This window comes from Bactrocera oleae, chromosome 2 (genome assembly GCF_042242935.1).
Source record: "Bactrocera oleae isolate idBacOlea1 chromosome 2, idBacOlea1, whole genome shotgun sequence".
NCBI classification, from domain to species: Eukaryota; Metazoa; Arthropoda; class Insecta; order Diptera; family Tephritidae; genus Bactrocera; species Bactrocera oleae.
The window spans coordinates 2,276,996-2,291,651 of record NC_091536.1 but is presented as its reverse complement, the minus strand read 5'-3'; the positions used below and the strand labels follow the sequence as shown (position 1 = coordinate 2,291,651).

General features: G+C 37.4%; 1 protein-coding gene across 1 annotated transcript in view; it reads left to right on the top strand.

Annotated features, from left to right (window-relative positions):
* The first annotated feature begins 787 nt into the window (after nt 1-787).
* Teh1 (tipE homolog 1) overlaps nt 788-14,656 on the top strand; it is a 73,819-nt gene continuing 59,950 nt past the window's right edge. The window contains exons 1-2 of the mRNA XM_014242025.3: nt 788-982; nt 5,097-8,055. Of these exons, the coding sequence (XP_014097500.1) occupies nt 7,286-8,055 (770 nt within the window). The 5' untranslated portion in view covers nt 788-982; nt 5,097-7,285. The remainder of the gene's footprint in view (nt 983-5,096; nt 8,056-14,656) is intronic.

Sequence of the window (14,656 nt, the reverse complement as noted above, 5' to 3'; positions counted from 1 at the left end):
GGAGTGTTACAAACATCATAGCAAACTTAATTTACCCTCTTCAGGGTATAATGAAAGCGTTTCTGTTAAGTTGAATCGTTTTAGAATTTGCTCTGGGCGACTTCCATTTTAAAAAACTTATCTGATAAGTTTTGCATTTAATATATCTGGGAAAAGACTTAGATCTTTTTCTGAAAAAGTAGAACTAACCAAAACAGTAACGCAAACTTCATTTCGTGTATATTTTCAGAAAAAGTGAAGCGTAGGCGTAACAAACCCACCCCTCCTCAGAAAGGACATTCGTGGAAATGTCAGTAACCTTCACACTTTTTCAGCAAAAACAAAAACATAATTTTTCCAACTGAAACTCTATACGCTCGTGAGCGCTCGTATTTTATTTTGTGTGCATGGCACACGTGCAACAATAACAGCAAAGGCCAACTAAGCATTTATCATTAAATCGCGCAAACTTGGGAGCGGCTCTGCTTACAGCTTACTACTTGTACATTCCTTGGCTTATTCGAGGCACCAAACACGAACAGAAAGTCAAAAATCCACTCGAAGTATAATTTATGGCAGAGAGCAATCGCGCAATTATAGTAAAAGGGAGCGCATGAGAGTTGCGTACGGAAATCTTAGCCACATACGAGTCGAACGAGCAAGGAAGAACGCGCGCGTGCCGAGAGCAACTTCGCGAAATTGTGCTTACACGCTCGCCACTTGACATTGCAGCACTGGCAACAGGAAAGCGATTGAGTTAGTTAATTTGCGCTCAACGCAACGCGCTGCGACGGAGTCCTTTCGAAGATTCCATAGCGCTGAGTCTTTCAGTTTTGGGCGAACGTTTGTGCGGCACGAAGGCTAACGCGCGTGATTCGTATTTCCGTATTCACAGCAGACAAATTGAGTAATGAAAAAGAAATTCTGCAGAAAATTAAAGCGAAAGTAAATAAAATTTATAATGTTAACGCTAAAAGCCATATGTGCGTGCGCAGTGTTGCAAGTAAGGAAAATTCATGTGCTAAGTGCTATTTTCTTATTATTGCAACTTTATTTGATTGGGGTTTGTACGTTCGAAACCGCGTTAATTCAAATTCGCCTTTGACCTGCAGAAAACGCTGGTGCGCTTACGTTATGCCATTGGCGAGTGTGCGTGAGTGCGTGCGAAGCGCGTGGCTGTGTGCGTGTGTGTGCGTGCAAATCACACTTTCGAATAGTGGGTGTCGTGCGCTGCGCCCTCAATGCGAGTGAGACGCGGAGCGCGGGGCGGCGGACATTCGATTTTAGTGTAAATATGCTTGCACGCACACACATGCGCGCAGTCAGCGCAATTCTAGCGAAATGGAATGAAGAGAAAAATAAGCAGAAAAATTAACGGATTAACGAGCAGATAATAAAGACGAACTATTTGCTGAATGAATGGCCATGTATTTGTTGTAGCTTTAAATTACGATTTGCAGACGCGCGTGAAAAAAATATTTTTAATAAAAATTAATGAAAGATTATAGTCGAATGCGTTGTAGAAAGTTTACATAGCAAGGAATAAAAGCAGTGAATGTGTGCGCTACTATATCCCGATTGTATTATGTATGCATATATATGTATATGTGTGTATGAATGTACATAAAGCTGCGGTTAACTTACGGCGCTGCACTAAGTATCTACGCTAAAACGCCAAAGACACGCGCCCTATACACCTCAACCGCTTCTCTTTCATTTGCGTTTCTTTCGTTTTCCTTTCGCGCTTTTTCTTCGCAATTACACCCCCACCCGCCAGCACCGCACGTAGCCTCGCTGCCGCTAGTACTTGTGGTGCGCCTTACGTTTCGTGTCTGCATATTTGGGTGGCGTCCTCATGTGGCCGCAAGCCTCAGATAAAAACATAGTGTTGACTACTTAAGATCCGTTTCTAGCTCACTGCTGGTTTGTTGTTTGTGCGGCCAGTGTACATAATATAATACGCGCACACACCAACCACATACTTAGTTGGTCGGTATATTTACAGTGGGGGCAAGGTCTTCTCGCGCGAAGGCTGGCTGTTGTTGTGTCTTAAAACCATACCACACCAAAAACGCATCATCGCTTTAAGAAAAGTTCCTTCAAGCACAAATGCTGCAGTTGAGGCCAACACATACAGACATGGTGCAGCGAAACATTTATTGCCAAAGTTATGTACATAACTATTAAAAAGCGAGTAATGCCGAAAGCAAGGCCAGCGTAGCTGCGAAACTGTTGAATCAAATGCTAAGGAAAAAATGTATGCAGTGATCGAGGTCTGTGCATGCGAATTGAAGAATTTTAAAATTTGTTACTCATACGCAATGCTGCACCTTAGCTGAATTGCAAACTTATTTAAGTTTAGCTAATTTGGTAGTATTACTCATACGCAGCGTGGACCGGGTGTTGCCGCTGGAAAAACGTCTATATAAGGCATGACCTCGTGACTGTCTCATATTTTTTTGGGCTTCTTGTTTGAACTCGGATTTGTAGGTGGGTAAATAATAGCAAAAAACGGAAAATAGAAAGTAATTATACTCGAAATTATAATGTTTAGTGTGGCAACTGTGAACTGTAGCGCATGCAACACCCACACAACGTCGGCGCGTTGCCCATATGTCTCGAACGGCGAAATGACCAATGCTGAGTGGCAAAAGTCACGCAATGCCAAAGCCACCGCAATGGTGTGACTGGCAAAACAAAGACCAACCGACAATAAAGCCAGCAAGCGAATCAACAAACCAACAACAAATTCAGAACTATTATGCATCATAAAACAAAAAAAAAAAAAAAAAATACAAGACTACAAAGCAACGGTCATAAAAGGAAAAATATTTAAATTTTAATACAAAAAATACACTACACTTTGCGCTTACTCACCCACGCACGTTTAGACATCCACACACACACACATACATACATTCGCTTACACTACATATCTACATTCATGCACGGCAGTTCGCTGGAATAACATCCTCCTGTCATTTGTCAGTATACTCCCAAAATGAACAGCGAAAATGTATACAAAACATTAAGCAAAAACAATAAAACACCAACAACATGAAAATTGCCATATGCACAAAATAGTGTATTTAGGATCTAGAAAAAAATATGTACATGCCATACATACAAACGCTTGCCGAGACAATCAGACGATGACACCACTGAGTCTGCTCGCAACAAAACATAAAAAAAGAACAAAGCAAACACTATAAAACATTCTGTGTCTCCAAGAGCCTGAGTATAATTAACGGCATTTAAAAATTAAAATATAATTTTGTAAATAATTAAATAGGGAAAGTAGGGAAACTTTGATTCCTGGAAATCTATAGCGCATATTTCTTAAATTTCTTTGCAAACTACTTCAATTTATTTGAATAAAGCAATAAATAAAAGTAGCCAACAAAAACTACTCACACGCTCACGTTGACACTGGGGAATATAGAACAAATGCTATTCGAACATATGACATAAAGTATACCCTCCCACACTTGGGTCATCATCAATGGAATCATACACACACAAACATGCCTAAACGCGAAAACAAACACAAAATCAAAGCGCGCTCTGTGTGCTCTCAATCGCCTGCTGCAGAGAGTGAGTGGGAATTTTTCGAAATTAGGTTTCGAATAAAAAAATCAGATATACAAGTATTCCTCAATATACGGTTGTATGTGTGACACATTTTCGCTTGACACTCCCAATTACGCTCCCATTTTTCTACAATGTAAACTAACCTACATCAATGCTAGTGTGTAACCAGTGGGGTGGCGACGACATTGAGCTGAGCTTGTGGGTTCTTGGTAGATATAACTTTATGCTATAATCACAGCAGACGTAAGTTGCGAACAGAAAATAGTTGAAAGTAGTAAAAAATGGAATCTTTTGTTATTTTTAAGGCTTTTATTGAATAACTCATATTATAATATTATTAGTTTTTGGTGCAGAGACTTCCATTTATTAATCAGGCATTATCTTCTCGGTCATATCAAGTTGGCTTTTCCACTTTCTCAACAGTCAAATTAAGCGCCGTTCATGTGCCTATATAAACTCTAAAAAAGACATCATATTTTAAATTAATTTGTGTGAAAATTCCTTGTTTCTAAAAATTAAGTTTCCTGAATATTTCTCATAAAAGTAAGATCTCGCTTTTTTCTTTCATGTTTCTTGCATTTGAGGACGCCAGTACATATTCTATTAATACCCTTCACAAATAGAAAATATTATTTACAAAAACTTGATTTTGATTGGTCAGCTTGTATGACAGCTACTCGCATATGTTATAGTGACTCGATTTGAACAATTTTTTCGTAGATTGCACCTTTAGGTAAATTTGTTGAAGATCTGTCGTCAAATGAAAAAGTTCTTCATACAAGCACTTGATTCCGATCTTATGTTATATACGAGTATATACTTTATAAAAACTTCAATGTAAAACATCGTGGCAAATTTAGTATATCCTATTCAGGGTATAAAAATCAAAAGGAATGCTGCCATTCATTTGAGGGAGTGGAAACTCCTATCATCGGACATATCTGCAGTTCACACCGAATATGTTCTCGAAGGTTTTCATCAAACCCAGTCATTTTGAAGAATAAAATCTCTTATTTATGAGTTTTAATAAATGTTCATAATTTTTAACCTTTTAATTGGAATGGTTTAATTCTATGGTTCTATTGCTGAACTAGATTTTAGTGAAGGGCATGAATTTATAATCAAAACGTATTCTTGTGAAATGAGGTAAACTACTTTTATCTGGCTTACGTAGGCGATTTCTGTGTCGTAGTACGAGAGGATTCACTTAAGGTTTGATTGACAGATCAGAGGGGAGAGTGTTATCTCAGCGTGCTGGTGGGGAATCCTGTACTTTAGCGTTGTGTCTCTATTTATTCAATATGACTTAGTTCCGCGGCATTTAAACAAAAAAAATACTCCTATGTGACAAATATTTTTCTGCTTGTGACAAACAACAACTAAATAAATAATTGATAAAAATAATAAATAATTGATTAATAATTTATATTTGAAATTAGTGACGTAAAAAGTTGTTAAGCACTGCGTAAATATTTTTAAATATGTATTAAATATAATTGAAATAATAAAATAAATTTGTGTTACAGTGGTGTGATGTCAACAATAACCATTCAACATGTAAAGTAAAAATTAACTAAAACACGAAAAAGAAAATGAAATGATGGTATACAAAATTGTTTTCTACTCTTCAAACTAATATTTCTAATAAAAATCGACGAAACTAACAAAACAACGAAACTTTTTTCTAATAATGCTGCAACGCGTTGATGTTTCATATATAATATAAAAGAGTGGAAGAGTGGAGAAGAGTGTAATTTTTTCGCATAAGTTTTCTGTTACCTGAAAAGCGCAGTTATCCACATGCATAATTTCTTAAATCATTTCCATTAACTCTGTCGAAACGACGAGAGCTTTAAATGTTTCTATCAACGCTGAAAAAAACCACCTTCGCACCAAAAACTAAAGTGTCTTCGGTGTCAGCTGCCAGTCGTGTCTGCCACAATCCCCCCATTTTCCCCGCCACCTGTGCAGCGTCGTTCACAGCGCCATCGCCATCGCCATCGCCATCATCATCGCCACATTCATTGCTGGTGTCTGTGTCTTCATTGTCTTCGTGGTCGTGGACGTCGCTGTTGTCGTCGCCTTTCATTGTCATTGTCAATGAGCTACGCCAGCTACTCGTAGACGAACAGCTGATAGCAGCCATACTCGCTGTAAGCGACGACACAACGCGCAGCAGAGTCGCAACACTCTCAGACCGCCCAAACTGCATAAGACGCTCCTCTCACTGTTTACCAACACTGATATCCTTAAGTGTATCCAACGTTAGTGCTCTCACACTGTTGTGTTTGTTGTTTGGTGCGAAAAGACTGTGTTTTTATCAAATCGCCTTAACTAATTTGTCTGCGTCTCTGAAACATTCGCGAAGAGTGCACGTGTGAGAGTGCGCTTAGCCGTCGAGCGGTCGCAAATTTACTCCAAGAGTTTAAGCTATTGCCTTGAGTTCGTCGGTAGGGAAGCAACTCGGGAAGCAGTTACACTCGATGCGGGTGGCATTGGTCACTAGGTCACTTAAGTACCAACAGGCGACATAGGGCAATTGAGTGACAGAGCGTGTGGAATATTGCACGGCTGTGAGCCATTTTGCAGTTTACCATACTTTCTCTACAATGGCATAAATGAAAAGGGTGATAATGAATATAACTACGTGCTAGTGTAACTATTACAACAACAAAACCGACGTCTACTGCAATTATAATGGACCTTAATAGAGCCGTTATCAATTTAGCAACCAAAGCTAAACTCGTACTCTGACCTGTTGTTGTTGGCGGCAGCTCATCTCTTCTACACTCACTGTCCGCGCTCATCGTTCTCATTTACGCTCTCGGTTTTCAAACTATCGCGCATGTACAAACAGCAGCAACAATTGCAACAAAACCATCAGCGATAGCGCCGTCAATATAACAACTGTAACAATTGATTTGCAACAACAGAAAAAGAGCACAAAAACAACTAGTAGAATACAACAAAAAGTTGCTCGGCAGCAAACATATATTAACGTACGAGATAAACAACAATAGCACCAACTGTGGAACAATACAACAGTTATAAGACAAACTCGCTCGCAGCCAAAGCAACAGTGGAAGCAACAAATTCTGCCGCGATTTCGTTTCCATCCACATCGGCAGCAATCAGCAACAACTCTGGCAACATATATCTCAACGACAGTAACGATTGCGAACCGACCAGCGCAGCTGCTGCCCCAGCTGTTACAGCTGCGGCCGCTGCTGCTGCTGCCACAACAACTGCAACTACAATTGCAACTGCAACAACGACTGTTAGTGTAACTGCAACTGCTACTGCTTCTAATATTGCTGCATCAGTTCCTGCTGCTGTTGGTGGCGTCAACACCGTCACTGTCACAGCCACCACTACTGCCGTCTCAGCTACTGCGACCACCTCCCGTTCCGCCCGCGGCAGCTACGCCAGCCGCGCCACCCACACAAACGCCAAAGCCAGAGCCAAAGCTACGAGCGACGCTGACATCAAATATATTACCGACATCGACACGGACGACGCAGAAGCCGTAAGTTCGCTCATTGGCACTCGTTGCTCGTGCAACGAGGTGAGCCACAGCGCGCACGCGAACACAATATACATCGCGGAAGCGGATACGGTCGCCGAGGCGAGAGGGCGGTCGACTGCGACAGCGACAGCGGCAGCGGTTGGTTACGGTTACGGCAGTAATCGTCGCCCTGTGTGCACGGACAATAATATGAGGAGTGGCAGTTCAGAATTATTACTCGAGCAGCAACAACAAGAGTTACGGTTACGTAAAAAACGAGATCTGGCTCCAAAAAAGAAAAATGGCAACCGGCGTTTTCGTTCGTGGCGCGAACGTGTACGCTTCTATAGTACGTCTACGCTTGCCTTCTTCTCGGTGACGGCCGGCGCCTCGCTTTTATTCCTGGTGCCGCTCTATGTCGATCCTGCGATATCGACACTAAGTCACGATTTCATCGATAGTCCAACACTATGCACAACTACACGTCGGGAGGATCTAATCGGTATATTTAATTGTTCGTGGAGTTCGTGTCGCGAAGGTTGCACCTCTGATCTATATCGTTGTGTACATATTTATGTGACGTTTATCGAACAAAATATTACGATACCCGAGAACATGACCGATTACACTAACTTCACCGCGGAGTGGGAACAGTCGCAGGAGGCCACACTGCTAGTGAATATAAAGGGGTGTGGCTATCCGCCGACGGTTACATGTAAAACGTTTAATGCATACTATGGTGTCGAAGGTGCGATATTCCCCTGCTATTATTCGCGTAAAAATAAAACGGTCGTGCTGACGTCGTACAATCACGACAATCAGGTAGCGACGATCATACATTTCTTTACGGTGCCATTTGTGATAACAGTGATCTCAGCAATCGCGCTCTGCGTTATGCATTGTGATTGCAGATGTAAAAAGGATCACAGCCATCGAAGGAATCGGCCACAAGGCCGGCGACCGCGTATCGAAAACCTTAGGTGAGTCCATAAACTGACATTTTGACGAGTTTGAATTTACGTTATAAATTTATTTTAAAAACTTAAAACACGAGCGAGTAGCAAGTCAAAATAGCTGAGTAGCTCATTAGAAAACGAAAGTGTGAACGTGTAGTGTTTGAACCAAATACTGTATTTTTCCAATGAAGTTGGACTTGGCGTAGTTTGCAATATGCAAGAATCGTTTGTAAACATCAAAATAATAATAAAATAATATAGCATTTGGTATTAGTCCTATGTTTCTAATGCGGTAATAATTTGAAAGCGAGCTAAATTTTCTCTGAATATTGCTTGAACAGCACTAAAGAGTCATTAGAGGTGCGGCATGTTGTCTCTTATTGTTGAAACCTCGATCGTAATGAATTTATGTAGCGTTGGTACTAACAAACTTTGTAACATGTCTCTGCCATCATTGTAAGATTCTCTTTGACGTTGGTATCTTCTTATCTTTATAATACAATAGAACACAACGAATGATATTTAATAAAACCCCAATGTAGTTATCTTGGTCCGTTTCTGCAATCTTCAGTTGTCATATGAACTGAACGATCAAAAGCACGGCGCACCTCTTTAGAAATTATATACCTGACCATTTCATAATATTCAAGTTGTAAATGTTAACTTACTTGAAGAATATTTTTTAAAGATGTGCTGGACACTTTCAAGACGAGAGTAAAAGAAAGAGGAGAAGTTTTGACATGCTCTATAGTCCCATGGTCCGGTTCTCTCGAAGTTTTAGATCGATTTGTCACACCTAAACTTCGGTGCCCATTTAATACATAACTGAATTGTTATTTTAATATGTGGTTTCCACCTAAGTACATATATTATGTTCTGCCGTTATTTGCCATGGCTTCTTCTTCTATTTGTAAATTTCGGCTTGATGATATCCGACAGTGGAAAAGTAGAATTACTTCAATAAAAATTGAATTTTAATCGATTAAGTAAACACGACTGTGGTCGAAATATAGTGAAGCTTGCCGCCAAAATACAGTATCATGAAAAACTTATTACATGCAATTATAAATTAATTCCTTTTTGCACATGCTGTCGCTTTTCTTTAAGCAGTCTCACTGGTCTTTTTATGTATTTACATAAGTTATTAGAGAATCGATTATTATTATTATATAACTTAAGTATATGTGAATAGTCATATGAATACTGCTTAATCGGTAGTCTGTGTAAAAATTACTGTTTATTAAGGCGTGTAACTCATCCGCCAAATCAATTAAATTATAAACCCTTGACATAACTGTAGTTTTCTGCTGTTCGATAAATAGTAAACACCCGCCCGAGGAGATTACCTAATTCAATGAAATCACTAAGTGTCAGTATATAATTGACATAACTGCAAGGCATAGTATAAACGCGCATGCATATGTATGTAAATCGACAGACATCTATGTAAAGATATATATGTATGTGTACTACTTTTGCGTCACACTTTCACTCCAACTAAAATCGAATTTCAATTATTTACCAACTACAATCGGATTGCGCGCCGAGTGCAACGCATAATTCAAATGATTCCTCGTGACTACATATAAACTCATTTATGTATGTAGATTTGTGATTTGTGCGACTATACGCAACAGAATGTATCTGCCTTCGTTTACATGAATAATGCGTATATGTGTAGTATTTGAATTCCATAATTTATGAGCTGAAATGGGCGAGAGTTACTGCAAATCTACGCAATGAATACTCTTATGTACGCCTATGCTCATATGGGCATACATTAGGGTGCCTAATAGGATTTTTCATATGGTTCCGATACCCATTTTACTGAATTTCAAATGAAAACTAATCAAATTTTACTGAGAGTTTAAGGAAACTACTGATACCTGTTATTACGAAAAGTATTATATCTCTTATAGCTAAGCGAGGTGTGCGTGATTTTGGACAGGTTTCTTACTTTACGTATATAGACATAATCTGGTGATACTATTCCAAACCACTTGTAGGTATATGAGTATATTCATTTATTTTTCATACAACAACTTAATTCTTGTCGTTCAAAGCGGTCTGATATCGACGCTAACGACACATGAGCGGCTTCTTCGGGAGAAAAAAGTATGTACAATGAACCGAAAAACTAGTTCGCGTATATAGACGACAGACGAACGGATAGGCAGATATGGCTAAATCAACTCAGCTCGTAACGCTGATCAAATATGAATATATATTAGGGTGGGTCGAAAAAATTCGAATATTTTTTTTCGCTTGGTACTCCGAAGGACTCTGCACAAGGAGGTTCTTAGACACCTCTAAGAAAATCTCTCCAAGTATGAGCTCTTAATTGTAACAGGAAGGTCCTTTACCTTACAGTTTTTTATTTTTTTCTTATTATCAGATAGAGTATATCTACCGCAATAAAAATTAAAATAAAATTTATATATCTTTCATACGATTTCTAATATGCCCTAATGCGTTATTATACTAATTATCCACAAACTGTACACACATATGTACATATGTGTAAAATGTGGTATTTATGTGTAGGTGTATGTACATGTCGCATTACATGAGCATAGAATAATTGTTCCGTTTATTATGATTGATATTAATATGGCAGCTGCTTGTCAGAGAGCTTTTTAAAACACAGAGCTTTACACAAATGTTTTGTATACATAGAATCATGTTAATTTGGGAGCGCTAGCCACACATATACGCACACACATTCATGCGTCATGGTTGCATACAGGGATGTGTAATATTATTAAAATTGTATAATGTGGGTGCAAGGAAGCTCTTAAGTTTGGACAGCTGAGAGTTTAGGTTTATATATATTTTATTCGTTATTATAGACAACACAAATTCAGAGTTATTCGTATTTATCTCAGCGTAATTCAAGTTCAAAAAGAGCAACACTGGCCACACTAGTATCCTCTCCGTTCCCGAAATCTATTGGACTTCAAGTTAAGGACATACCCCGAGTAAGTATTTTTTGCGCTCGTCAACGAAACTCATATAACTCATACACTAACCCACATATTCACCATAAGGTTTGTTAGAATAACAAAAATCATTATATTTAGTACATGGGGGTTTGGGTAATTCGTAGTCCAATGTCACATATTTCCGGCATTAAACTCTAGTATGTCCAATATTATATGTTCAGTTAATTTTGTTAAGAGATCTTATATATTGACCGATACAGATAGTTACCTGGATTTCAACTCGTCTTTTCATCTTGATCATTTATATACCATTTACTCAACCCTATATCTATTATTATATTAGTTTTAGGTGATACAAACAACCGTTAGCTGAACAAAACTGTTACACTCTGCAACATGTTGCGAGAGTATAAAAGCTAAGTGCTTCCTAAATGAGTTTTTAATAGTAAATCGAAAATAACGAATATTGAAATATTTCGTAACATTTTATCATTAATTTTCGCTTCAACCCGAACTTAATCCATCCTTCCTTGTATTAGTACATAGAATGGCTGCTAACCGCAGAATATCAATTTGTTTTCTTTATTTATCATGTAAAAAAATACAAAAAAATATTCAAAATTTGTTGACCTTGGCGGACACCTGGCAATCGCTGGGAAAACTTGACCAGGATAATACTTTGACTTTATAAAAATGCAATTTAATATTTACTTACACCTCAAAGTAAAAAATTTAGCTAATCAGCAGTAAATTGTCCAATGAATGGTATTCTCCAAAAACAGTATGCCTCTTTGAACTAGCCAAACTTAAGCACCCTATATGGTGCTGAATATGCGTCTTTAAATTGCCTTGGGAAATACCGGTATTCGTGAGTAAACTTTATGTTCGGCCAAATCGCATAATATTTTATCTCCAAGTAAAACTTTAAAGCAAATATTTACTTTAACTAGTTCGTGAGAATGTAAATTCGCGTTATTCGAACTAAAATAAGAGTAAGTGTCTGTGCTTTAAGAACTCACTATGCTTGCAATCAACCGCATCTTTTGTCACCCTAAAATTTGTCTGTTAGTCTAAATCTTGCAGATATGAGTACTAATCTCTAAACATTAACTTCAAACAAACTTAAAAATACTATCCCCATAACATCTTACAAGAGTAGCCAAGAGTGCTTCACAAAATTATTTACATTACATTCCATTTTTTATATAAATATTTTATATTTTAAACCGTTTTTTCTTAAATTACTTGCGTTAAACTAGATACAGATTTTTCAAATAGAGAGCGATAACTAATATCAATTTTCCAGGCGAAAATTCCAATTTAACTTTCAAAGCAGGTCAGATGCGTTGGGTAAACGAAAAGTAAATCAGAGTTGCACAAATATTTTTATAATATATTGTAATAACACATATGTACATATTATGTGTAATAAAATTGACAACCCATCCTTTTTTCCAAAGTAAAACTTTTCATTTTGTCGACTTTTTTTTTCAAACTACATGAATTAAGTTATACAATTTTCACGTGCCCACATAAAACATCCATCTAAAGCTGGGTATGTGTGAGAGTATTGTGATTTTCTTGTAATGCCAGTTGCTCAAATATCTACTGCGACAAGTATGCTCCCATTTGTGGTACTTATTAATACACTTGTTGTACACAATGTGCAGATGTGAGTATATTATGCTTCAAAATCTAGGATTATATATGTGTATGTACATATACTAAATATATAAGTGTGATCAAATAAGTAAAGGAAACCTTCTTTTATAATTTTCGTTTAAAATAACTATAAACAGGCTTCAGGAAAACTTTGCACTTACAAACAAATATATGAAGTTGTCAATAATTCACAGCTAAAGCTGATATTTGGTGTGTTATTTTCTACCCAAATATAGATCACAACCTTTTTAATAATAGTATTAAGTTTTATTTTTGGATCTTGGATATTAACCCTTATATGATGAAAAAGTAATCAGACGCACAAGTTTTGTTCCACGTCTAATATGTTATTCACACGTCGTGTCCTTCAAATTAATTAAACAGCCAAACTGCTGCAATTACCCCAATATACTCTTCCATTTGATCACAAATCTTACTTTTCTCCAGGAAACTTTAATAAAAGCTCAAACTTACACACATACGAAGGTCGCACAAAATTACCCACTTATATCAGCAACACGCTCACATGTATACATCGACATCGAATTGCACATATTGTATTTTTTGTACCAGTGAGTTGCCATGCGCCGCTGGCGATGTTATCGGTGATGTGTGAAATTTTCGCGCTGATTTCGTGATTATTTTGTGGTTGGCGTTATGCTGCCACCTTGTTGTTGAAGTTGAAAGTATTGCCCAACATTGCTCTTAATGTTCGTTCATTTATCAGCGCTCCGAGCGTACGCACTTAGCATTTGGTGCGAATAGCAATGCGTGGAGGTCGAATCCATGTGCGTATAGAAAAAAATATTTTCAAATTCCAGTGAATTAAGTGTTAAAAGGCGACGAATGGGCACAATGTATATAATTTAAATGCAACAAATGCCACATGAGATATATTGGCCTGCAGTTTATTAACAAAATTATTTCTCAATAATTGTACACTTTTAAATAGAAGTAAACACTTTTAAGTATACTTGTATGTCCTGCACTTAGTAAAAAACCAAAACAGATTTGAACTTTGGTATTTTTTTGCATTGCCATTTTCTTTCACATTTTTACAATAACACTAGTAATAAAAACAATATAGATTCAGTTATGTAACTCCGAGCTCTCTGAAAAACAGTGAGTTTTGGCTTAAGCAGGTTTTTGGATATTAGCTGTTTCAAAGCTCCTATTTTTTTTTAATATTCATTCTCTCACTCACTCAGAAATTCGAACGCAAAAAATTATTTAATTAGACAAATTTAAAGAGAATGAGTTCTACGTACCTTAATTTAGAAGGATGGCTATTTTTTATACTCTTGCAACATGTTGCTACAGAGTATAACAATTGTATTCACCTCATGGTTATTTGTAACACCTAAAACTAATCGAAATATATATAGGATTATACATACATATATAAAGGATCAGGTTGACGAGACGAATTAAAATGTTGACTCTCTGTCCATCCGTGCGTTGAGTAAAAACTAAGATTGATTGATAAAACTTGGCACCATAAGAAGTTCGGTACCACTGCCACGCCGACAAAACGCAAATTATATACAACCTATAAATTGTCATAACTAAGCCGCAAATTAAGATACAAAACTGTAATATAGTACAACGAATCGAAAAGATATATCTCAGAAATTGGTCTATTAGCAGAGAATGTAAATGAATTCATTCAATCTCTGCCATAACTGTTGAAGCCATCGTATACCGAATATGTGGACCCCCCTGCGTAGGGCTTGAATCATGGTATTGTTAAAAATGTATAAAATAAATAAACAGTTGTAGGTTGCCTCGTAGAAAACGTACTTGACATACCGCCTCATAATGTAATTTAAAGGAGTCAGGCTAAGAGACTTTCAAAAATGAATGATGTGTTTATTTGTAATTTAATATACTTTCAAATTTTGTGAGGTTATTTGGAGAAAATTCGATTGAATTGGTTTCTCAATTGAAGATTCATTATTTTCGCTTGCTATGTTTATGTATTTCACAGCCGATTTCTGAACCACAGGTAACTCACCAATTTT